A 27,279-nucleotide genomic window follows, 5' to 3' on the forward strand; every position below is an offset into this window, starting at 1 on the left:
AAACGCGAATTCTCATCACGCAGATATGCATGAAGAAAGCTGCTGAGCGTAACGAAAATGTCACCTAAACTACAAGCTAACTTAGATGATAGCAACACAAAAAGTGAACAAGCGAGGGGGAGCCTCAGGGTGCTTAGCCAACGTTTGTACAAGTGAGCTTGTCTTCTTGGTTTTTGCTAATAACGTACTCAGAAGTTTAGACACTAGTAACCACATAAAAATGTCTGCATATTTCTGTGCTCATACGTGTTCCAATAACTTGAAGGCAATTAGAAGAATTGAACCCAAAATAGTTGAGCGTGAGTACCAAGTAGCGCGAGATTAACATCATTTTTATACGCTTGTGATTTTTTTAGTTAGAGCGTTCGAAAGCGCGTCGATCCATTCATTTATAGGAATATTTTTCCACGAAGTAGCGACGTCTACTGCAACAAGTATGCTGTCCGCTGGGTTAATCACTGTGTCATGAAGTGATTCGATTATTCGAAGAAAGTGCGGTGTGCTCTGTACAGGAAGGAGTGAGGGTTTTTATGCCCGCAGTGTAGTGGTTGTGAAAGACAGACAAGTTCTCTATAGGCGTATTATTCTTGGACAAGATAGGCCTGGTCGGGGTATCTGCTGCAAAAAACTAAGTAAAATAAAGAAAATTATGGGAGCACTCTGCCAATCTAAAGTGTGGCAAGGCGAAAGCATTTGGCCTGACCGGCTGCGATTCTAGCTTCGCAGGTTGCCATACCAGTGGCACTCCCAAAGGTTTTTTACCTTGCCACACTTTCGAGCTACACGACGTTGTTGTTGTTGCCTCAAATACGATGGCACTGTGGCGCCTACGATCAGCTTCTTCTTCTTCTTCTTCCTCCTCTTAAAACATGGCACATACCCCCATGAAGGGATTGGCCAAGGTGTAGTGGCATAAACAAGGAAATTTTCACAGGAGATTACGACAAAATTTTAGCACCAAGCGTGAGTTTTGAAAAATGTATCAATAAAAACGACACAAGAATATTTAAAGTTAGATAACAGACAAAATTTTGGTGAAAAAAGAAGAGCTCGTAGAATATTAAAAGAATTAGCAAATCAACCTACCAGTTGCAACTATGTAATCATAGAGAATCCCGCAAATTGAACCCAATGCAAATCCTTTGGCGCTCGCACAGAACGATAATAACACTGGCAGAGATAACGGGAGCCCTAACCTGGAGAGAGGGACCTCCAGGTAAATCTTTCTCTGAAGTGCGAACTTTGGACAGTAGAGGAGAAAATGGTCTACAGATTCAACTTCCCCGCATGCGTCACGTTTGTTTGTCGGTGTCGACCCACACCTGCATAGATATAAATTCAAACTTAGAATCCTGCACCGCAACCACGTCATTGATACCTCACACAGCCTGGTTTTACCCGAACGGACGTTCCAATTATATCCTGAGTGCTGATAATCAGTGCTATTGTGTAAGGGATCACGTAACTTGGTTGATATGTGTTTCAACCGCTGAAACCTGGAAATCGCCAGCTGGCTGAAATTCGGGACGGGATGTGTCACTGACCCGTCAAGAGCCGACTTTGTAAGTAATCAGACACCTCATTTGAATGAATACCTGCATGGCCAGGGACCCAGACAAAACGGACCTCGTTCAAATTGCATGGGACAAAAAATCGCAAGAAACGGCTCAAAATATAATTTTGTGAAGTTTCAAGGGCGACTAAAACTGACAAACAATCAGCGAGGATAATAACGTGAGACACATGACATCGAATTTTGTGCTGGGTAATTCCAAGAGCCAAAAATTTCACAAAGAATATATGAATATAATCTGGGATGCGGACAGAATAGCTCCATGCCAAATCCTGCTAAAAGATGCCAACTGCAGCTTTTTGGACGTTGACGGAGGCATCGGTAGAAAGCGCCGAATGATGGGGGTATTCCTCTATGTGATGAGAGGGAAGATCATTTAAAATATTTGCGGGCAGGGTGTTTCGCATGACATGGAAAGATGGGGTCAAAATGGAATTCCACTGCTGCCAGCGTGTCATCAACCCACTGCAAAGAACTGAGATAAACACCAATCGGTGCTGAAAGGTTCTGAGTTAACACAGTTTGTGGCATTTGATACCGTTGCCAATGATGAGAAAATAATAAGGCCGGCTGAGACACAAAAACAGGAGTACTGACATCAGTCACCGGGTCCAACGACCTGAGGAAAGTTCGCACCGTGAGCGTTTGAAAGAGGAAATTTAGATCAGGAATACGGGCTTCCAGATAAAGCAGTGCAGGGCATTTGAAACTGATTTTCGGAGACCAAGGCAGAGACGTAGAGCGCACCTTGCCAGTAAGATTAAGGGTTGAGTCTTGTAGTTTGCGGCACCGGAGAACAGAATGCAACCACATTCGAGTATAGGTCTTACATAGGCTTTCGATAGTGACAATAATGTGTCGCGGCGCATCCCAAACTTTTAATTGGCGACTCTTGTCAGCCGGCCTAGAGTGCGTTCTCCATTAAACACATTGTTCTTTATATGAAGGCTCCAATCTAATGCTGGGTGATAAGTAACACCTAGATATTAAACGGATTCCTCTTGTGGAATCTGGTTAGAGCGATGGACTAATGAAATCTGCAAAGGCGTGTCTGGAGGAAATACCAAAACGCCGCATTTGTCAACATTCAGGGATAAATTAATACCGCGCAACCATACTCCAAGAGCGTCCAAATATCCCTGCAGAATCTGGCAAAGGGAGTGGATATCCCTGTCCGAGGCGAAAAAAGTTATGTCATCTGCATACACAAAAACTGTTATATCAGGACGAATGGGGATGCCACTGACCAAAAAATTAAAAAGCAGCGGGGATAGCACCGATCCTTGCGGCCCACCTCTTGATTGATAATATGTGTTAGAACGTAGGCTTTCCTCTGTGCAGTAAAATATCTGTCCTTCAGAAATTCAGATATCCACGCATAAATGTAGGTTGGAGGATGTAATTGAGCAAGTCTGTTAAGTAAAAGAGTATAACTGTCATAGGCCTTTGCTACATCAAGAGTCACCAAACCTGAAACTTCCCTTCTGCGTACCAAGAGCCGGATTCTGCTCTCTAGATCCACATGCGCGGACCATATAGAGCACCCGCGATGGAATCCACTCTGGGCGGAGCTGATACCGTTGACGTCATGAGCATGTTTTGTGAGGCGACTGTGCACTATTCTTTTTTTTAATTTGACTAAATTTAATGTTAGCGCAATTGGCCGACTATTATCTAAGATATACAGTTTCCCTGCATCTTTCAACAATAACATAATTTTCGCTGTCTTCTAAATCTTTGGAATCCATGCATTTTCCGAGGAAGCACTGACCATACTAAAAGGTCACTTGTAAAATCCTGGGCTAAAATTTTAATCATACCAACAGTGACACCATCTTGTCCGGGAGCTTCAGGATGCAACATTGCCAGGACTGAGAGGAGCTCTGATTCGTCAACCTCGGTATAATCTGAAGAGGGTAAGATTGTTCTCAAAGGGACGTTTCTCCGCGCTTGCAAACGAAACGTCAATCCCTGAGCAATACGCTCCAGGGTTTCTTAAGCCTTTTATGGTGATAACACTGTTGAACTAGTGAGGTGAGGGACTGCAGACCTCTTATTACTTTCCATGAATCTATACAGGGCCTCCCGATTACGGGGATTTGAAAGATATGTGTTTAAATTTGGTTATACTCCTCCTTGGCTTTTGCAATTGTTCTTTTGAAAGATGCAGAGAAGAATTTGTAATTTAACCAATTAGCTGGACTCAGATTGCAGGATTTCCTCTTCCAGGCCGCTGTTTTGCGACCATAGGCCTTCTCACATTCTTCTGTCCACCAAGGAGATGGCTTTTTATTAGAGGCTGCTGCGGGCACATTGAGTATTAAGTGGTCAACTGCATTTTGCAACTGAAACCGTCTGCTGAGCTCTGTCATCCCGGCTTGTACTAACTATAGAGGCAAGTGAGGCGGACATCAGATTTTTATAAACATTTCGGTTGACAGATTTATAGGTTACACGACTAGTTTTGAGCGTAGATAACCGGATAGTGAAACTTATAGGAAAGTGGTCACTAGATATACCCGAATCGCCGACCAATCAGTCACCTCTAGCCTGCCTGCTGATAACGTTAAGTCAATTGCTGAGTGAGCAAACCGCTCGCATGAAGGTTATTTCTCTGGCATTGCAGCAGCGTACAACATTTGCAGACAGCCACGACCAGAGAAGCTGGCCGCAGGAATTAGTACGACTTCCCCAGTCACTATGGTGAGAATTAAAATCTCCTGTGATGACTGCACTGCTTCTGCCAGCCATCAAGCTGTCTAAACAGTCTATACTGTGTACACCTAAAAGAAAATAGACATTATCAATTGTAATTACGACACTATGCGGAAATGAAATTTTGATCGCAAAAAGCTCAGTCAGGCAGAATTTTCTTAGGTGCTTGATGACATATATGTTTAGATAGCATGGTTACAAATCCACCTCGCCTGCGAACATTTCGATCTGACCTGAAAACTCGAAAGTTTTTCATTGAAAATGATTTATAAGGTGATAACCACGTTTCTTGTAAAAGCACAATATCAGGTTTAAGTTTGTGAATACGTAGTTCTAGATCACTAAGACAAGACAATACGGAGCAGCAGTTCACTTTGATATCTGCCATGAATATTGACCAATTGAAGAGGCAAAAAAGGCCTCTTTAAGGATATCAACATGGGGAGAAGTTTGGGTTTTTCATTTTAGCTTTCATCTGTGGAGAACTAGATTTAGATGGTGACGAGGTTCTCGTCATCATATACCAACTGGCCTACAAGCAAGGCCTTCTTGGTGACGACGAATCACGGCGCATCTGTGTAGGGCATGACATTTCGACATTAGTTGTGCAGATGTCGACGCGACGTGCACTGTTAGGAACAGAGATGTTAGGTGGGACCTCAGGAGCATAAGGAGATGATGTTGAGCGGCTAGCGCTAGCTGCATAAGCTGAAACAGATGCAGGCGTTGCTGCCAGAACGGATGTTGATAATGACACAGATTGAACTGCACCACATTGAACCAACGCCTCAGAAAAGGTGTTTAGCATTCGCTCAACCACATTATTAAGGGCATTTTCTACTGTAGTCACAATTGAGGCAGTCAAGGTGGACTCAATGTCCCCAACAGAAGCGCGCACACGACTAGCATATGAGCCTTTTTTCCTGTTAAGAACAGCGTAAGCATCGGCTCTTGAGCACCGCTTCTCTTTGATAATATCCAACAAGCTACGCTATTAACTACGCTTTGCGCAGTCGGCATCATCAGCTGAGTGGATGTTGCCGCAGAGGCAACTATGAGGCTGCTCTGAAGTGCAGTTATCAGCAGCAGGATGACCTTCTCCACATACACGGCCGCGGGTCTCCGACTTGCATGCTTTGCCGCTATGTCCGAACCGCCAGCAGTTGGTGCTTTGAAGAGGGCGGGGTTCCAGAGTGTCCACACGGTATACAATCGGCCAAATTTTTAGTTCAGGAGGGCAGGAAGAGCCATCAAAAGTTGTTATTACAGACTCAGTAGCAACACGCAAGCCGTTTACCTCTCTACTGCAGCGACAAACTGAAAGGACCCCAACTCCTGCATCCTGAAATTCTTATAGAATTTCTTGCGGGGAAGATGCTGGGTCGACACCACGTACAATACCCTTGACATACGCAACCTGTTAGGGAATGAATGCTTTAACCGGTAGTGAGCTGAAAATTTTGCACTGAAGCAAGTCTGCAACACAAGCGATGTCTGAGGACTTGCACACAATGCCTCTACGGCCAAAGGGATGCCTCTCAGAGATCTGCAGATAGTGGGCTGGCAATGATCTTAGCTCCTGTTGAATTAGTTTGGGGGTTTCCATTTTGATCACACCCTCACCGATTGGAACGAGAGCCACGGGAATTGCATCAATGCCATTTTTTTTTTTGAAGGACTCAAGCGGCAGGCTTTGGGCTGGCAAGCTGGCAAACCAAGCTGCCAACCCTCCATCTGGGGTGGGGTCAAAGGCATCTCTCAGCAAAACATACCCTCAGATTCGCATGAACTGCATCTTAACCTACGCCTTGCCCCCCCCCCCCCCCCCCCCCGTAGTACGGCCTCACCAATGATGAACAAGCATGAACCACCAGGAGAATCAGAGAACAGCAGCAGCCAGCAAGGGCATGTCAGCAAAGCACGTCAGTCTTCTGTCTTCGATCAGCGAGCGGGCCTCCCTCCTTCTTTTTCCTCCTCCCTCCTCCTCCTCCTTCCTCCTGGCGGCCTTCTTTTCTTCTCTGCCTTCTGGCTTCTCTGGTGGTGGCGCGCAGGTGGCGCCACCAGCGCGCGAGCCGTTACCAGGGCGACCTCGGTTTTGACGTCACCCTCTCCCGTCGCTGTATGGACGTCCGCGCAATATCGACGCATTTGGTTGTTTTCTTTGTTTTTGGCTATAATTGGCAATAATTAACTAATCACTCCACAGTAATCAAACTTGGCGTGGGGGTTACATTTTGCTCCTTTTATCTGATGCTACCATTAGTTTTCTGCTACACTGATTAGCTGCCGCGTCATACGTGGAAGACAGCGTTACATCGGACGCGCGAGTATGAGCCATTAAATGCTTTCGCCTTAATAATAACTGCTGCGTACTTTCCCCATTGTGACATGTTCGAAAAGGAGGCGACGGTAAGTTTTGGACAGCTAGCAAGGTGACCTGAAAGCATATGAAAACGCGCCTATTTGGGTCATCAAAGCAGCGCTCAGGACCCCTCTATCATGCTTTGGACTATTTTGTTGCCTCAAAGTCTAAATCATGGCTTAAAGAAAAACCGATGGCCTTATAAAAGTCTTATTTAGCCTGCAGTGTTTTTCAATCAAAGTGACCTAGTAGTAGGCAACAATTGAGAAAAATAATCCGAATGTGCCATTTCAGTTTGAACGCCACTGACAAACTGAAAGACCAAGTAAACTTCTTTTTAAATTGACCACTCTGGTAAGCGCTCATTTGTCTTACTTCAGTTTTTTCCCAAGCTTAAGACACAGTTGCTGACCCTCACTGCGCGAAAAAACAATATTTGTGTTCTCAGTACTTAAACCGGCTCCACGTAGCAATTGAACAAACCGCTAGAGAAATGTCTAAAAAAACATCCTTTAGTTTTTTTTCTGCTTTGTTCCTTCTGCGACACGTCTGAATCTGTAGGAATCGATTCAAATTAGCTGAAGGATTTCGCTTGGGAACTGAGCCCTAAGAGAGCCGAACTAAAAGAAATTGCGCAGCTGCACACCGGAGTCGACTGCTTAATGTGTGTACACTACCCCGCGATTCACTTTTCAATGCAAAAGCATTACATGGCTCATCGACCATGAAATCTTGCATTGTTTACCGTAAAAATGGCCACGAAAGTCCCGGATGTCATCACCGTGGTATAGAAATATAATTGCTTCCGAAGGTGCGGGGCATTGAACCCAGGGATTCCAGATTGCGAGGTGAGCACGAAACCTATTGGCCACAAAACCGTTTTATTTGTTTGGTGAACAAAGATTAACCTAGTACACTTGAACCGCGTTATAGTAAAGTTAAAGGAGCCCGGTGATTATTTCGTTATAGCCCGTGTTGACCGAGCTTCCAAGGGGAATCGTCATTCCTTCGTTATGTCCATTGTATCGTTATAGACCATTTCATAATAATTAGGTTCGACTTTATATGCGTTGCATTACGACTGTGTGCTAATGAATAGGTGCGTCATTAGAAAGATTAAAACAAAAAAGAACAACAATCAAACAATGTTTTCGCATACAAGAGTAAATTTTACGTAAACTTTAGTAACGTAACAAACGTAAATTTTAGGAATTTTTTACCCCTGCGAGGAATTTCGCGTGGAAACGAATACAATAGGCCGACGCATTTCAGGCAGTCCGAAACAAAAGGAGGCTTGTGCGTTGTACCTTTACTTGCTTTTTACATACCTTGGAAGCATTAAAAAAAATGGCTGCCTGAAGACAGCGAGCTGTTTCTCCAGCAATCGGAGATCGCAGCAAATGCGTCCTAAGAGCACTGTGGAGGTGCAAACCGCTCAATTGCGCCCTTTTTCAGTCGCCTTTATGACTATTATATGGTCTGGGAGATGATATTGTGGCATTTTAAACCGTTGGAAGTTGTGTTGATGATACAATTGCTTTTTCAGCTACTTCTCTAGTAAATTTATGACATTATGATGTATATGGTGCTATAAAGCACGATAATATTGAAGCAGAGATATGCGCCTTTTGGACCTTTAGATGTGCACATCGCTATTTTCTTCTGCAACTGACCCAGTTTTTCTCCCAGTCGCGGTTCCTGTTTCCTTTGTCTACTTTTGTTGATACCTCCTCTGTTCGTTTGCTGTATATTATAACATTTCGGAGCATTTTTTTTTGCCAAATTGTGCAAATATTTACGCTCGACCTGTAAAGGAACAAGCAAATAACATTAGTGAATGCACTAATAAAGAAGTTGCAAGGAACGAACCTAAATAAATACAAACACTTGCCATACTGCATGAAAACATTTAAATGGTGCCGATGTTCATTCGAGCCGCACAAGTTCCCGAGTAGACACTGACTTGCATTTTCGTACTGGGTCTGCCACGTTTGAGCTTTAACAAAATACCATCGCGGTTTCTTTTTTTTTTTTCAGAGGTCTTGATGGGCCTCAACTTGAATACCCAGAAGAACCAAAACAGCCAGTACAACGAATATATTTCTGGGTAATATTTATATTTTTCTTAATATCTCCACTCTTCTCGAAACTTTCTTAATGTTTTATTTAGGCGTCCATGCATATATACCGAAAAGCAACTTCGTGCAGCTGAACGCACTTGGGGAAACTTTTGTTTGCTGACGGAATGTTTTCGCTTCACAACTGTTCTATATTTTTGCTACTTTCAGCTTAAACTTTCTTCCCAGCTGAGAGGCGCAGAAAGAGGTCCCGTATTACCATGTGTTACCGACTCACCCTCTCGTGTACCAGTGTATCACCGTGCTCCCTTTCAAGTACCAACTGATCCTGAGTTTCGTATCGGATATCGCCGTTGTTGCCACGAGAAAACTATCACTAAATCACATGCCGATGTAGGGCACTCTTCTGACCTGCTATCGGTAATGTGTGAAAGTCGTTGTTATGGTTATCAGTCATAATGTAGCAAGCCAACTCGAACAAAACTGGTACGATACATTACGGAGGCAATGAGAAAGCTTGTTCTTAAAGTCGATTGCATGACTCTTCCTTTCTATGTTCCTGCTTGTCCGGCAGCCAAAGACGAATTTAGCGCTAAGAAAGTTGCATATAAAATCTTTCCGCCCGCCACTCGATTCAAACTCATGACGTCAAGATGGATTCCTTGATCATCGCTTGGAAGTGAATGGTGGCGTAGCCAACCTTCAGAGATCCGCATCTGATAAAAAATTGCCTAAATGCACCGTAGTTTGCTTGCGAAAGCTACCGGTGGTAGCGAAACATGTGCTTCATTTCGCGACTCTTCCTAGATCATAAAAACTCTGTTTTCAGTTAAATTACCCTCTTTGTCATTAAAACAGGGTAATATACCTATGCAGGCAAACTTGAATTTTTTCCTCAGTGTCCATTCGAGGCTTAATGATCTCAGAATAAACAGTGTCACGCAGGTTTTGTCGCAACAGCGCTTCATGAGGACTGCTGGTCATCGCTGTGCTAGAGGCGATCGCTCTTGTTGCGAGCCAAATGCGAGTCCTTGGTGTCAAAAAATTCTCTGCTGATATTTATGAAGAAGGTCGACAGTAATTCAAACCGAGAAAAGCATACAGGAACGCTAATGTTTTTTTTTTAGTTTGTGGCGTTATCCAATGGGAAATTAGCAGCGCAAACATTTTTCGCCCTGGAAGAGATTTTTTAAGAAAGAAAAAAATTATTCCCGTATATACAAAAAAAAATGATACTTCCTACTTGAAATCTGTCATGCATTAAATCTGCTTCAGAGCCTGCACAATGTCTCTCTCGCATCGTCATTATTGGAGGAAACCGCGCGTAAAATTTTGGAGATATGGCTCGTAAAACAACATGGCGCCATTGAAGTAGGCAATAAAACTTTGCATTTGATCTCTTTGTGCCATGCTTTGGTCTAGTTTTTTTTTCTGATTTTAATTCTGCAGTTCCCTTGACTATTATATACTTTTTGTTTCATTTAAGCTGTTTCTGAAGGCAATGAAAAAAAGCGCCCTTGCGTGATGTCCAATGCTGCAGAGTAACTGCACTAGGAAAATAAAAGCAATTGACAATAGGAAACTTACAAGATAAGCTTTACAAAGCAGGGAAACCGTTATCTCAACAATGCCTCAGAACTCCCCACCTTTCGAGGCCTATTGGTTCTCAATGGTGCCGCAACGGCTCCGCATAAAGGCTCAGAAGCAAACGTTGCTTGATTACTTTTCGCAAAGGCAGTACGTATTCTGAAAAAAAAATATGCTGAGTGTATTTTTAATATTATGATTATTTTTTAGCCCGTGTATTTGTTTCACACCCTGGTAGGTGTAAACCTGCGCGCAGACGCTCTCTCTTGCTGTCATTTTACTGGGGTTAAGGACCCTTAGGTTGAATACTGCCACCTTTGCCTAACTTTCATCTTTTCTTTGCAAATCAAAATAAGCCAAACTATTCCGGAAATAATAGCGTACATTGTTTGAAAATGCGGCTATGCCACCCGCAGTGGCACAAGGTAAATATGTAGGTCACCTGGTGAGTGATCAGCCATCCATCGACCTAGCCCAGAAATGTCACAAGGCGCACGCACTACCTGGTGGAATCGCAAAACAAAAGGTAAATTTATGGCGAATGTTTATAGCTGGTGTAATATCCTCGTTAAAAGATCTTTGAACTTAAAGCTTTCTTGCCATTGGGCGTACAACATGTAATAAATGCCTCGCTTTGTCGTTTATTATTTTAGCATCACGTTTCTGATGGCCGTCCGGGCTTTCCGGCCGTGGATGTGGTTTCAGAGCATCTACAACATCTCCATTGAGGGCATGTGGTTCAGAAAAATGGTCAACGGCGTCAACTCATTCAATTCAAAGGTAAAGTAGCCGATAAAGAGTACAGTCGCTCCTAAGAAAGTAGACTACCGGGTGTGAACTTTCGAAAGCTTTGACATTTCTCAAATGCTATCAATCGGTCATATGTCATAGCAAGGACTGCCTCATTTTCCACTTAAGGGCAGGAAGTCTGAAGCATAAGGCTTTCCCTTTGTTGCCGGCACACAGAAAAGCAGTGTTGGCTACCAGAGCCCTTTCTAACACCATGTAATAAAATAATACCGTCATTACCGCTTTGAGGAAGCATTTTGACTCCATGTGTCCAATTGTGGTGCGCTGCTCGACACTGGCCGACGCAGCTTTGTGCCTACTTATAGGTTTCAGTGAACGGCGTCCGCTAATTATCACTCTAAATACTAAAGAATTTATTCTTAAGAAGTATTGCAAAGAGTGGCCTAGTACTTTAGGGTTACATGCACCAGTCACGGGAAACAGAACTCATGCTGCGGGTTACGTACGTGGTGCTCCTTGCAGCCACGGCAACAGCGACGAGTGATAGAAGAGCTAGAACGAAATTTCTCGTGCTCCTGAAACATAACTGCCAACCAATTTAAACGCTGGAAAGGCATCGGCTTCACAAAATTTAACTAAGATTTTAAAATGTTGCCGATAGGAAGCAACTGAATGGCGATTGCAATTTAATCCTGCCAAGAAATTGCGCGGAACATAAAATCTGTAGTGCCCCTTTTCACATAGGTTTTTTTCCGGGCAAGGTTCAAAGGTGCTTGTTTAGAAAGAAATAGTGCTCTTCATTAGAGACCTCTTGAAGATAAAAATTGCGGTAGGATTTTATCAATAGGCTTGATGGAATGAGGTTACGCACAAAAAAGGAAGGAGTAGTATGGAGTTCATCGCGCAAACTAGGAGTATATGCAGTGTTGCTGGCACTTTTCTGAGCATTTCTTTACAGTGCAGCTCACTATTATTTCAATAAAACAGGCACCTTGGTGCATATCACACACTACTGCATTTGCTTGTCTCGCAATGCAAGCCGAGAAACCCCTTCGCTTTTACCACTTCCAACTTCTTTTCAATACTTCATGCGCCGCTGATCCAGATATGCTTCCGTTGGGGATGAAAAAATATTCTGGTTGAAGTGCTTCCTGCGCCGCTGTACTGTCTTTTAAGCGAAAGCAGTGGGCCATAGGAGAATTTTAGGCTCAGGTAATGCTTATAAAACCAGGCAGAAACGAGTGTTCATAAACTTTACAATACTGACATAAAAAAGTTGCCCAAAAAATGCGGTTGAGTTGTGATAGTGCTTTCAAAGCAGCATATGAATTTTTTTGAGCAGGCAGTTTTATACCAAATAAATTGCGCGTTACAGAACACACCGGTGAAGAGAAAGAGACGAAGTGGGAGTAGCCCTTTGGTAATAAAGCACCACAAATGATAGAGCCTTCGTTTACAGCAAAGACAGCAATTTTCAACTATTTTATGGGTACTTTATCAGTGGTGCCACCTGTTCTCAATTTCTTTTGTGCGATCTCTGCTAGATTATGAACGAGCGGAAGAAGACATTCCACCTCTACAGAAACCAGGGTGACCTTAGTGGAAGCGAAGATGAGGACAGTAAAGAAAGGGAACTTCAGCCGGAAAGACGCATGGCAGTTATCGACATCTTGCTCGACAAGCACTTCAAAGACCCAAGCTACACTATGCAGGAGATTCGCAAGGACATTGATTTGCTTCTATTCGCGGTAAGTTAGAGGAGAGGTTCGCATTCTTGTAGGCAGTTTTCTTATCGCCATCGTTCTCTCACCTTCCTGCAGCAATAGCTGCGAAAGGGCTCCTAGCCGTAAGGTGACCGAGAAGTAAATTTTCGTGGGCCCTTCAGCAAAGGTAGTTGGGCTGATTATTAGTGCAAGAAGTTCGTTTGCTTTCAAATTTGTTTTTGCAGTTTTGTTGTTGCTGCTGCAACCATCGGCTGCTAATTTCGTCAGAGGTGATGAAGTTAAAAAGCTTTGTCAGTCATTGTATTCCAAACATTATCGGTTTAACGCCCGGCTTTCTCTGTTTTTCGTATAAACATTTACGGTGCTTTACATTGTAGGAGATATTTCTGCTCCAAAATATTTAAAGAAGAGCAGAATATTAAATGAGAGCTGTTTGAAATGACCAAACTCGGGAAAAATTTACAGCGGTTGGAATATCGCGAAGAATATCGGTCACCGTTCCTTCTCACGGGTGTTTTGTACTGGTGATCGAAATTTAGCTTTACAGATTTCTTAAATTTAGGCGCTGAGAGGTATTGCCAAAAGTAACGGGGCTGATTAGTTTGTTTCAAGTCTCTAAATGTTAGGAAAATGTTTCTCCTTACCTCACAGGGATTTAGAGTCCGAGTGTTGTCTTAAGCGCTACACTATACGACTGAGAAGGAAACCATGCGACCTGGTTACATTTGGCAAAGGTGCTACGTAAAATCTACCTCAGCCCATGTGTTATGCCGCTAAAGAGACACAAAGCGAGATAATAGTTGTCATTGTGAAACACCTAATTATATGAACTATATTAATTTACTGTTTAGGCCCTGCAGCTAGCGTGAGCGCTTATACCGGAAACGTAGAGGCGCTGGCATATCGAAATTACTCCGTTTGGTAAAATTCTTCTACAGCAGTCTTCTTCTGAGATATTCGCTACTAAAGTTTCCATTGATTTCCGCGTAGTTACGAAGGCAGGGTGGTGGCAGTCGACACGAAACTCCTCCTCAGCGTGACGCAGCTGTTGCGTCGGGCGTTTTTTTTTTGCATTTCAGTCGCCGAAAGTGAAAGGGAAACAGTTATCAGCTGCACCGGTTCCGCCTCTCCGCCGTTTGCATGGCGAAACGCCGCGTCATGCCGGCTGGAGTTTCGCGGCAATCGTCACTGCCTAGCATGCGCAATTACGGTCGACCTGAAAATCTGGAAGCGAATATTTCAGAACACACGCTTGCTCGGAGAATTCTACCGCATGAATTTGGCTAGGAATACGACTCCCACCACGTCTCCAGTAGAAACATGCACGCTTGTTGCTCTCATTAAAAGTTTGATTAACTGATGTTTATGAAATTCAACGCCTGCCGGTGAAATTCATCGCGCTTTCTGTCCCCAGGGGGCATAAATTATATGCAGCAGTTTATGTCACGCACTTTTAATCGTAATACTTCAAGAAATCAGTGAAGCATAATTTTCATTACTCTGTATAACCTTGTGATACTGCACTATCACATCAGGTATTTCTGTATAAAAAATCATGGCTTCTATATTGGCTGTAACTGAAACAATGCGTAGAAAACATGGCGTGTTAGAATTTTTTTCTCAAGTGTAGAATTCGTTATATGCATTCTATTGCTCTACGAGCTCACTAGCCTCAACGTCCAAAGATCACTATTCTATTGCCTCTAAAGCAGGTCTCCGGAACTTGGATTGGCTCTGAATTCAAAGTGCAATGTTGCTATTCTCACTTGTTGCGTTTAACAATAGAATAAACTTCTTTCTTTTTGCTGTTCTTACTGGTGTCCAACGCAGGGGCACGATACTAGTTCAACTGCTATAGCCTGGACGCTGTATCTCTTGGGCCTTCACCCGGAACTTCAGAGAAAAGCGCAAGAAGAAATGGATGCCATTTTTATGGATGATGTTAACCGAGACGTTACAAGGGAGGACACCGATCGCATGGTTTTCCTCGAAGCATGCTTCAAGGTAAACGCAACAAAACTTTCTGCGGCTAGAACGCTTATTAAAGATATCTATGGAAGTCTGTGGAATAAGTCTGTCAAATCGAGCATTTAAGATATCACAAAACGAGTAATGAAAATAATTCAGAAAAATTGTTCTGCCCACTGGGACTCAGAGAGCTTGCAGATTTTCACTTCCTTTCTGCATATGCGGCAAGCAGCAAAGTTTCCCAGGTGGCATGCTTTTTCACAAATGAACATTTATAGACGCACATAACATACAAGCGAAAAGTACAGTGGACTTAAGTTAAAGCTACTGATTGGAAAAGCAACGTCGCATGAGCAGTGATTGATAGCCAGTGTATATCTCCTCCTCCCATCTTTTTTGCGCTTACAATTATGACTACAAAAGCTTTAAATAAAAAATGCAGCCAAGGGTCGCATGACTTATAATGCGTTAGGGTGCTGCAATTTAGAACATGGCGTGAAGGTGCGCCTTTTTCGCATCTTTTGCGTTCTATAGCGGGCAGCGGGAACAGAAGAGCGTGACAGTGTAATCATTGTCCGGTAATAACCAAGAATCTCAGGGCAGCCACTGGGTGTGGGTACGAAAAGATTTCCTGCTGACTCATTGGACCTGACATTTATTGCCCGAAATTCGAGGATTAATGAGACGCTGCCACTGGGAAATAAACTTATGGAACGTTTTTGTGATAATATTCGTAAGCTGACAGGAATAGAAGAGCGCATCAGTGGCTAGATTTTCTAATGACTCGGTGCCCAATGGATTCTGTCGCCTCTTGGCCATTTCTCAGCCAAGTCCTGAAACTGCTTGGGTGGCAATTGAAAGAGCTACCTAGTATAATCAGTCGTGTCGTATAAGGTGGTAGTTACGACTGGTAGAAGGAGGTCAAATAATCAATTGGGAAAACAGGCGTCCCAAAATAGATCTCCAAGAGGTGTGTTTTGTAAAGGTCTCTTCTCCGATTAATTCTTCCACCTTTTTGACTTCCATGATCGGTGAGCCTGGCTTGTAATGCCAGAGTGGGCGCAGACCTTTGCACTCGTATATTAGCGCCGATATGAACGACCAGTCTAAAGTAACCAATAGGTGATGTAAAAAAAAATTATCTCCAGAAGAGTGGCGCATCAGGCTAGTTGCTGTACGTTTGTCATTTTTCGCAAGCGCTAAAAGAACACGGACAAAGAGGGAACAGACATGGACGAGCGCGTGTCCTTGTGTGTTCTCTCTTTGTCCATGTTCTTTTAGCGCTTGCGAAAAATGACCAATATCCAGAAGACACGACCCTAAAAAAGAGCGAAAATAATTCATGGATTGGATTATTTCTTTATTTTGAGCCGACATAAAATGCGACGTATTTGTTAAAGCTATGGCATTATCTCATCAATATCAGCCTAACTTTGTGCACTGCACCTAGAATGCCTGTCCAATTAACCCTGTCGTATGCAAGTTGTGACCATCGTATGCCCGCAAACATGCTCATATCATCCGCCCACCCGACTATATACCTCCGAGTCGCCGCGGTGGCTGAGTGGTTACGGCGCTCGGCTGCTGTCCTGAAAGACGCGGGTTCGATCCCTGCCGTGCCGCTCATATTTCGATGGAGGCGAAATTCTAGAGGCCCGTGTACTGTGCGATGTCAGTGCATGGTAAAGAACCCCAGGTGGTCGAAATTTCAAGAGTCCTTCACTCCGGCGTTCCTCATAGCGTGAATCGTTTTGAGACGTTAAACACTCACAAACTAAGCCAATCCAAACCAAACTTTCTGCCTCCACCTGCTTCACTTTCCCCCTTTAGGAATCTATTCCATTACCTTAAAGGACCATCGGCTATTTTTCCCCGCATTGCATGTCTTGTCCATGCCCATTTCTTCTGCCTGATTTTAACTATGATGTCGATCTCAAGAAGCTGTCTACATTCCTCGCATTTCTCATTTCGCCTTGCTAGGAGGCCATGCGCCTATTTCCACCGATACCATTCATAGGGAGAGTTCTGGACGAGAGTATTGCACTTGGTAAGTGGTGATGTCTCTTTTTAATGACTGTGCACAGTACGTCTAACAACGTATGTTGATTTCAGAGCTTGAACTACGAGCTTTGAAAGAGCCAAATGGGTTATACTGTGTAATGCGGAGCGGAAATGCGTTTTTGCTAGTTCACAAATGGGGACCTAAAGCCGTGAAAGTGAGGAAATAATTTGAAAGTGCACTGTTCGTTATGTTTGAAGGAAAAAGTCAGCGCTTCGTAAGCACAGCGCTTAGGGCATTTTCCGCGATGTATTTTGCATCAATGGCAAAAGAAACATTACAAGTCCGAAGTAACTATATGAAGCTAAAAGCACAGCCAATTCTGCCATTAAAGCGGCCTGAGAATTAGAGACACATCTTGCCTTAGTGAGACCCTGAGGACAAATATAAGTTCTCTTTTGTCGATAGGGTACCGAGTTCTGATCCCAAAGAGACCGCTTTCCCCGGAAACGTAACTTCTATAAGCTAGAAAAGACCAAAAACTGAATACAGGTGTCGCCACCACCGGTCGATTTTGGAAGTAAAGTGGATGCGGCTAGCCGAGTTTGTGCGGATACCAGAGACTACGTTATGCCGCCATTCACTTTAAGACGGTAGCAACCAGTCTTTTTCAGTAAAGCCGCCACTAATTTGAATGCACTGGCAGGATATTATCTAAATGCAGTTTTATAGGCGATACCCGCTTCTTTCACTGTCGTACAAACGTCAACATAGGCGGAAACAGCCACAGAAAACATTTGTACTAACAATAATATATGGAGTCGTCCTTAGTGTCCTTTTGCCCACAGATTTTTTCTAGTGCAGGGTGTTTAAAATTAGACTTTATGGACTAAAAAGTAAGGAAACTTTTCATCATTGCATTTAAAGAGCACCTTCATACCGAAAACTTAGAGGCTCGGTCGCATTCCTATGCCACTCTATTCTCCAAATTCTCCAACGCACTTGTTCTTCCAAATGCGCCTTATAACCGCAGCGTTCGCCTAGTGGTTCGGCATCCGCCTCGCATGCGGGAGGTGCAGGGTTCGATCCCCAGTGCCGCCGGGTACCCACCGGTGTTACAATGGGTACAAGCTTTCCCCTGGCCTGGTGCTCGGTTTAAACAGGGTGAAATTCTTGGGAAACGGGTCTTTGATCTCGCCTTGAGCAAACCAAAATACCTTGTGCCATGGCGCTCTTTGTCCGCAGATTCCCTTGCGCCATAAAAATTCACTATCATCGTCTGGCCAATCCGCGTAATTTACGCATCCCAAGCAGTGACTGTAGCTGGAAAAAATTGTTCCGCGTGACGCTGCTGTTCCTTTTGGAGTTTCGTCTCCCAGTGGAGTAGACGAGTAAGTGAAGCTGATAAGTGCCTCCTTCCACTTTCGGCTAGCGAATTCGAAGGAACACTATGCTCAAAAGCCGCGTTATACTAGGGAGTAGTTTCACGTCGATCGCCTCCAACTTACAAAAGTAATTTCATGGGTTTAGTCGACAGTTTGGAGTCCAATCTCTCGGATTACTTGAGTGCTCCGGAAATAGGGCCTAATGCCGTCTGAGAATACGACCGCCTATAAGTTACCAAAATAAGCATGAGTGTCAACTCCAACAGCTCAACAGGATTATTCATTCATTTAAATAATACCGAGGTCGATTACAATTTACTCGCACTTCGTGCCCGTCTGGTCGCATAATCTCCGTGCGCAAATGGCTTTTGCGTACATGCTAACCGAGTGTTCTAGAAATAAGGCAGTAGGACTTCTTTTGAACGCACTGTGTATTGTGACTACTATATGCTACTTCGGTATATGCAGCCTGTTCAGTACATGAGCACCAGTTATTAACGCTTGCATGCGTGACATCATCACTGCTTGTGCGCATTTGTGTTGTAAATAAATAAATTGCATATGTTTTCTGAAATAAACCAGTTCTAGTGCGGGTCCTTTCCCGTAATTTTTAGTGCAATTTTAAAATTACGGTGTTCCTGTGCATATAATGCTCCTTGCATAAAAAACATGTTTATGGTTATGTGTATGCAGGCTTAACGTCCAACCAGTGAACGAACAAAAATTTTGTAAGCGGCAAAGTATTTGATTAAGTATGGTTATGCTCGCATTAAACTTAAATACACGCGCATTCATTGAGGAATCTGTTTAACGTCGTTCACAATTAAGAAGAAATATAATTGACATTGCGCAAGCCAGACCGATAAGTGTCCTGAAAATGCTTGAAAATGCTAGCTGTGACAAGTTCACTGCGTGGTACTAAATGCTGAAGCCTGTCATGGCCAAATTTGCAGGCCTGAAGCAAAGGTGCCTGTACGTACGCATAACTCTACTGCACTTATGTGATGGCTTGTCACGTACTTTCTGAGCACTGCTTTTTCCTTACAGACGGAGTGGTGATTCCGAAAGGGGTCACAGTCTTCATCAACATCTTTGGACTCCACAGAAATAGTAATCACTTCGACAAGCCCGAAGAATTTATTCCTGCCAGATTCCTAGACGGAGCTGACAAAAAACGGCACCCCTTCGCATTCATACCTTTCTCAGCTGGCGCAAAGAACTGCATCGGTGAGGTTTAGAAACAGTTAAACAGTACTATAACACCAGTAAATAAGTCAGGAGATAGACTAAATGATCATTACCACTGATACTCATCCTTGGTCGTGCTGTGGCGTTCTGGCATGCTTGTGATAATTTTAGCTCGGTTGATGTAGTTTAGGTGATTTACTGTCGTATTAGATGGTGTTTATAAAAAACATTGTTCCCCTTTTCTTTCATGCACGCACACGCAGGCACACAAACAGCGATACGGAAGCTGAAAATTTCCCCCGTTACAAGTGGCATGAGTTCATAATAGTTCATAACATTGAAATGCATGTACACCTCGATTGAAGCAACCTGCAACTTGAGAAGGAAAAAAAAACCCCGAGAAGAGTTTTGCAGTTGTCTAGCTCGCTATGGATTGCATTCGGTACGAACGCTGTCGGATTTGCCGAAACTAGGGAGTGGTAAAATTGTGTCTTTTAATCGCTAAGTGTGACGGAAATAGTGTGCGCGCGCTGAGCTCTTGAAAACGAACAGAAAATGCTTCGCGACAAAAATACATTTTTTCCTCGTTAATGAAGTCTGGCCAAATGGCTTGCAAAGCTCTTATTGCTTGTTGAGGTGAATAAACGACTATTATTCTGCTTAGCAATCTCCATTTGAAGTGGCGCCGCATGTAAGTGGAACAAAATTCTAATATCAAAAGTTCCTGTAACGTTGTCTTGTAGAACTTACTGTCCGTGCAAGCGTTTGGGAGATCAAGCACTACGGTAGTGCCGGTGTACTACGCTTCTGTATGACCATTGTGCCTCGTGTCAGCACTGTTAAGTTACAACACCGCAATTACCTTTCTTTTGACTCAACTCGTGCGTGTTAATTCGTGCTTAGTAAGTACTTCATAGTCGTGTTAATATTCAGGCGAACTAAAAGTACTATGAAAACAAACTGCTTTTATTTCTGAAGCGCAGACAGTGGCCTGGAAATAAATGTACAGTTATGGATAACAATGGACTATGATACTGTACCTACTACGAAAAGCTACTGGTAGCGCTAGGCAGCGGGGAGAATACGAAGTGTTAAGGAAGCAAGAGAGCCTCCGCAGCAGTGGTTAAGTGGCTATGGCGTTCGGTTGCAGACCACAATGTCGAGGTTTGGAATCCCGACCGTTGCAGTAATATTTTGCTGGAGGTAAAACTCGCTGCGTGCTGTGCGATGTCAGTGCTTGTTAAACAACCCGAGGAGTTCCGAATTAATCCGGAGCCCGCACTACGGCGTGTATCATAGCCAATGTATTGCTTCGGATTGTTAAACCCCATGTTTACCATGCCACTACTAGAGAGTGAACACAAGCATTCCTTAGTGTATAACATCGGTATTAGGCGAGTGAAGGGGCGCGCCTATGTACTAGCTAGTGGTCTCATTTTATGGTATAGCATAAGTGCCTCATGTTCCCGTACCTGCCACCGGTGTCACCATTTACCATCTGCCAATACTGATGCACGGAAGGGCCATCTGCGGCCTGCCACCTGCCACTCTGCACTTGTATGGCATATGTGGTAGTTTGTTGCAGCTCACAACGAGGTTGTTTGCTATCGCATTGTCAAAGCCAATGGTAATTACGAGTCCTCCAAGTTTTTTCACTATTCGTCGTGTGATGTTTCATTCGGGGAAGTTACTTTTTTTTTATAGAATTTGAGGACACAACACATCTTGGCGAAAAGGAGTTCTTATGGAGTTTCAGATAATCTTGAGAACCAAAATTGTCTGACTTTCTTCAAATTGCCGGAGTTTTCAAGCTTCTGGAGAGAAATGTGGCCTGAAATGAAAATTTTTGCGGTCTAATTGAGGGAATTGTCGGTCGCAGAGCGGAAAGTGACTTTCCCCGTCTGTCGTTTTCTGGTGTTATAGCTTTTCCGCACTTCGGTTCTGTTGTTAAATGTCGGAAAAGTGCCTTCACAAGCGCTATCAGTGCAGAGTCGTTCATCTCGAAAGGGACGCAACCGCCTTCTTGTGCCGGCATTTCTCTCGCTGTTAGTTCATATTCGCTTGGTTGCCCGAAGACCGCTTTACTTCTCGGTCGTCGTTCTTTCGTTTCAGTTTATCTTGGCCATGACTGCACCCTCGAAAAGCTTGATGCTACACCACGCATACGAAATGCAACCGGTTTCTGTCTCTGCGTGCAGGTCAGCGCTTCGCGTATCGTGAGAGCAAAGTCATTCTGGCGAAAGTTCTGCGGAGTTTCACGATCAAGTCGAGCTGGCCTCTGGACCGACTCAAGCTCAGTACTGAGATGGTGACCAAGGTCAAGGGAGGCCTCCGTGTCTGGGTCCGTCGCAGGATGCTGGACCAGTAGGCTTGAAACCACTACTTGCAGTTGTCAGCGCCTGCTCTTCTGCTGCGACACGCACACGTGCCTGTGAGTGTTTGTGTGGGAGTGGGACAGCGCGAAAGAAGAACTGGCCGTCTTCAGTCCCCGTGACCTGGTGACTCCACCGTTGAGGTTAACCGTTGCGCCCACAAACTGCGCGGTTCCTACTCCGTTCGAGAGTGCCGACTGTAAAAAAAAAAAAAAAGACCCGCGATTACGTTAGACTTATGCGTCTCCATCCTGAGAGCCGTCTTTGTGCGAACAGCGACATTAGTTACGATCTCAGGGCTAAAGCATCTGTAAAAACGTAGCATTCCAGCTTCTGTGGTGGGCCCCATTTTCGCAGGGCACCAAAACAGGACTAGTAGGGTGATCACTGCTGTTCGTTAAATTTTTATTCAAGCCACTGGATTACGTGTCTATTACGGACTCGGAAAGGATTCTACGCCTCCACTATCGCCATTAAGACTGCGCCTGCTTTGGTTGCATGGCTGGGTAAAAGTACGAGATGTGCTCTCCGATACTTCACATCCGCGCCAGCGCTCATTTTTGGAATGTTGAGTGAGTGCATATTTTAGCTTTTGCGAGATGACGAGTTTTGTATTGTAATACTCCTCTAATTCGAATATTCTAATTCTAGTATTCTAATATTCTAATAATATAATTTACGCCCTTTGAACGCCCTACATTTGGGATGAAGGATTGCTGGTGTTTAATTTTTTTGCGCTTGTCGTACGCAGTGACCAAGCTATCGAAGAAACCGCCGTAATGCCCACTTTTTCTTCTCATGCTGAACGGCCCATTTCTAATGCATAGTAATCAGGCGCGGTACACATTATTTGCACAACTGTAATCCGAACATCTGCAACTTCCCCGCTGGCACATCCTTTACTGTCCTATACCTGTTAAACATATTTCTTACGTCATCTCTATCATTCTTTACCTCCAGATGTTCACGTTGTGTCAGCTTCTTGTACTTTGCAAATTTTTGATGGTCTAAAAAGTACAAGATTCATATTTTTAGGCAAACTGCCGGGCTGGGCTTAAAAAAGAAATTGCCAGAGATCCCTTTTTATCACCAGCCGAGAAAGTGAGACGTGACCATAGCACAGCAGATAAGAAGAACCAAGGGCAAGCACTCAGCAAGAACATAATAATATTCCCATAGGACAACGTGCGGCATATTACGGGACCTTGGCCCGTTGAAACGCGACTTCAAAAAACACTCGAAAGACAACGTAGACTTCTGCGAGCGCGTTTAAAACGCAGACGTCATGGTCATGCGAATGCAATTACGCCAGCTCTGCCGTGACGTGGGACTCCGAAGGTTTTCGCGGGCATGGATTGTTCTCCAACGCACCATTGTGTAAACTGTGTAGCGTGCTTGAAAAGCGGAGAGCTTAATTAAGGTGACGGAAGGAAAGATAGCGGGGAAAAGTGCGTGGGCATTCCCATATACTCGGAAGAGTGATGTAAATGGCGCTGTGAGGGTTCTAGAAAATTCAACGTAAGTGCTGACCCTCCGCAGCCTTTCTTTACAGCTATTTTTTGTGTGTGTGCACAGATCGAAGCCTTTGAACACCCACACACTGAATCGTCTCTGCCTTCATTACAGCAGTGGTTATATGTGTCGATTCTAATCGCCAATGTTACTTGTGTTGCACAAGTCTAGCTATGATGCGATAAATTTAAATGAAAAAAGAACAAAAACAACTAAAAATTTTAGACACGATTCTCTCTCATTTCAAAAAGAAATCTCCAAGAAATCAGGAGCACATCTTTGTGCGGCGTAGGACCAAATTTCATATTCTTCTCATAGAAGCAAAGCCGTTTATTATTTTGTCGAGAAAAAAAAAAAACTTCTAACCATTGTGCTTTGTTTATATCCAAAAACTGCATTGATTTGTCTTGAAATTCGTGCGAGTGTAATAAAATATTTTTCAGAGGCATGCAGAAACCGAGTTTGTTTTCTTTTAACACTAAATTTGGAGGTAGTGTAACGTATCATTCCTGAAAAAAATTGGAGAGAAACCTCGTTTTACTGAAGCTCTTAATGAAGAAGAGGAACGTAGGCTTCACTTCGAACATAACTGATTTTGCGCTCAAATTAATGTTCAGCAATATAGAGGCAGTAATTAAGCTCACTTGTGGGGGCGCAGTTATGTTCATGATGTTTCGAGAAAAAGTAATGCAGTGAAGTCATAGGCTCCGGAGCGCAGCTATGAATATGCATTTTTACCTTCTTTGAGGAAACTTGTCTCAAGAAAAGTCAAATGAAAAAGGCTCTCAGCGTACAGAGCATTGTGCGAAACACGCCACGCAGACTGGTATTCGCTCTTTTTGAACAAATGAAGCATGATTTCTGAGGGAGGCCGAAGGAAAGAAGCTTATTTCCCCAAGTTACGGTCCTAAGGCCCAATGGTTCTAAGGTCCGTTGGCCCCAGTGGTCACCACGGTGCGTTCACAGCCGCTAAGAGAAGCTGCAACTTTTTCACTGAGAATGAAAACATTGTGGCTGTTCTGCAGTTTTCTCGGGTGAATCGGGTTGCGATTGTGAGAAAAGCAGCCAATAATTTCAGTAAGCATTTCTGTTTTTTTAGATGCTAATAAACAGATTTGCTTGCACTGTCGCTGCTATAGGTACCTACACCCCATGTTTGAGCGCGTACTGTCCGCTTGAAGAGATACAACTGCACGCAGGATTCTCGAACGATTCCTGCGGAAGTGTCAGTTCGCTCCGCATGTTTTCTTCTCTTGCAGAAAGAATTGGAAGAATAGCGCCTGGTACCGGTGTTCTATGCGGCTCGGTAGCCGCTCAGCTGTTCTGGAGGCGCTTGCCGCTGTTGCTTAATAGTCTACTCAGAGTAAAGACTGCTGCACTATTCACGGGAACTGTTGCCGTTTCCTAAGTGATTGGTAGCATGCACGAATAAGGGGTATAATTATAGCCGAAGTAGCCAAAGAGTTCTACACAAATCTATACAGTAGCCAATGTAATCAGAATGTTAATGAGAGATACAGTAGCCCACAGCACTGGGACGTCCCGCCAGTATCGAAATAGGAAATAAAGAAAGCCTTACCAGCAATGCAAGGGAGGAAAGCAGCTGGTGAGGATCAGACAACAGCACTGTGTAAAGACGCTGGGGAGAATGTGCTAGAAAAACTAGCCACCTTGCATACACAATGCTGTATGACCTCGAGCGTACCAGAAGCTTGGAGGAACGCTAACATTGTCTTGATTCATAAGAAAGGAGACGTCAAGGACATGAAAAATTACAGACCAAGCTGCTTACTGTCTGTTTCCTACAAGGTATCTACTAAGGTAATCGCTAATAGAGTCAGGGCAACCATAGATTTCAGTCAACCGGGCAGGCTTTCGAAAAGGACACTCGCCATTCGACCATATTCACACTATAAATCAGGTGATAGAGAAATGCGCAGAATATAGCCAACCTCTATATAAAATCATCAGTGATTACGTGAAAGCATTCGACTCAGTGAAAATTTCAGCATTCATGCAGGCTTTGCGGAATCAGGGTGTACAAGTGTATTTCGTGAAAATTCTGGAAGATATCTATAGCGACTGCACAGCTATGATAGCTCTACATAAAGTGAGCAATAAAATTCCAATAAGGTAGGGTGTCAGGCAAGTAGACATGATCTCGCCAATGCTATTCACCGCCTGTTTACAGGAGGTATTCTGAGGCCTGGATTGGGAACAGTTGGGGATAAGATTTAATGGAGAATATCCATATAATCTGCGATTCGCTGATGACATTGCCATGCTGAGTCACTCAGGATATGAACTCCAAAGCATGACCAATGAGTTAGACAGGCACAGCAGACCGGTTGGTCGAAAAATCAACATGCAGAAAACCAAAGTAAGGTCCAGTAATCTCGCAAGGAAACAGCAGTTCACAATTGGTAGCGAGGTGCTGGAAGTAGTAAAGGAATAGGTATACTTATATACTTAGGGCAGGTAGTGACAGCTCATTCGGATCATGAGAGGGAAATAACTAGAAGCATAAGAATGGGGTGGAGCGCATATGGCAGGTTCTCTCAGATCATAAATAGCAGGTTACCAATATCCCCCCAGAGAAAAGTACAACAGCTGTATCTTACCGGTACTCACCTACGGGGCAGAAACGTCGAGGCTAATGAAAAAGGTTCAGCTTAAGAACAACGCAGCAAGCCATGGAAAGGAAAATGATAGGTGTAACGTCAAGAGACCGGAAGTGGGCAGAGTCAGTGAGGAAACAAACGCTTGTTAATGACATCGTAGTCGAAATGAACAGGAAGAAATGGGCTTGGGCAAGGCATGTACTGCGAAGGCAAGATAACCACTGGCCCTTAAGGGGAACGGAATGAATTCCAAGAGAATGCAAGCGCAGCAGGTGGTGGCAGAATGTTAGGTGGGCGGATAAGATAAAGAAGTTTCCTGCGATGCGGTGGCCGCAGCTGGCAAAGGCCACATTTAATTGGAGAGACATAGAAGAGGCATTTGCCTCGGCAGGGGGCATAGGCAGGCTAATGGTGATGCTGAAAAATAACCAAGCCGGGTGAAGCGTTGGTAAAGGTAAATGGTATGTGCAAACCGGGCTTTATATCTGATGAAAACTTCTATGTGCTGTCCTCGAAGCTTCTGGTTGCTTAGTCTGAATGCGAAGAAGTCATTCACTGAAAAAAGTAGAAACAGGGATGAAATTTGATGATGAAATGTGATGATTTGCGCCACAAATAAAAACTGTCGACTTTCTCATCAAAAGTACACCCTCCGTGTTTTGATGCAGCTGATGCGAAGCTATATGCAAGTAGTTTATTTTGCACTGCGTAGTTTCTCCAGTGAGTGCGGTCGATTCAGAATAAATTTTCCGTATTCAATTTTTTATAAAGCTGGTTTTTTGGCGTATTCCACAAGGTAACAAATGTTTTCTGGATTTCAACTTTTGTGTGTAATATGGTAAAACGATTAAATTTAAAGTAAATGATTTCTTCTATAAGGTTCAATGGCATCACATCAAAATTCACTTTAAGGAAACCATTTACAATAATTATGTTCTTTCTCACTTTCAATTTCTACGTTGCCTTCGCCAGTACGCGCGAGGGTGTCAATACCAAACCGCCTCTCCTATGTTCCTTGATGTTGCCTCAGCTGCCGAAAACCGAATTCAAGGCATTCGTTGTTGAAAAGCGAACTGAGCTTTATCTTGTTTGAATTCATCTTTTTCGCGCAGATGTTCGTATTGCTAAAACTTCTGATGGATATCGTGGATAAGTATCTTTTCTACTGTTTCACAGTGAATAAACATCGAATTCAGGGTGCTGGAAATTTGGTCTTCATATTTTTTCGAAACAAATGAGCATTACTTGAAAGCCGTTTTTATCCATAGGTTGTGTGGCTAGGCAAACACAAAGTGAGATAATGACTGCCGTCGTCGATCTCTTAATAACTAGTTGTCATCAGTAAAATTGATTGCCACTTCTGTTGCACTTTAAATTTGGTCACATTCTCAGAACATTTATTTATTTATTTATTTTTTTATTTACAGAAGACTGCTGGCTTTATT

General features: G+C 43.6%; 1 protein-coding gene across 1 annotated transcript in view; it reads left to right on the forward strand.

The window, feature by feature from the left end:
• Positions 1-23,650, forward strand: part of LOC144115701 (cytochrome P450 4C1-like) — an 80,493-nt gene extending 56,843 nt beyond the window's left edge. The window contains exons 5-11 of the mRNA XM_077650174.1: positions 8,688-8,757; positions 10,969-11,095; positions 12,610-12,813; positions 14,620-14,793; positions 16,738-16,804; positions 19,189-19,368; positions 21,528-23,650. Of these exons, the coding sequence (XP_077506300.1) occupies positions 8,688-8,757; positions 10,969-11,095; positions 12,610-12,813; positions 14,620-14,793; positions 16,738-16,804; positions 19,189-19,368; positions 21,528-21,697 (992 nt within the window). The 3' untranslated portion in view covers positions 21,698-23,650. The remainder of the gene's footprint in view (positions 1-8,687; positions 8,758-10,968; positions 11,096-12,609; positions 12,814-14,619; positions 14,794-16,737; positions 16,805-19,188; positions 19,369-21,527) is intronic.
• The last annotated feature ends 3,629 nt before the right edge of the window (positions 23,651-27,279 follow it).

This window comes from Amblyomma americanum, chromosome 1 (assembly GCF_052857255.1).
Source record: "Amblyomma americanum isolate KBUSLIRL-KWMA chromosome 1, ASM5285725v1, whole genome shotgun sequence".
Classification (NCBI taxonomy): domain Eukaryota; kingdom Metazoa; phylum Arthropoda; class Arachnida; order Ixodida; family Ixodidae; genus Amblyomma; species Amblyomma americanum.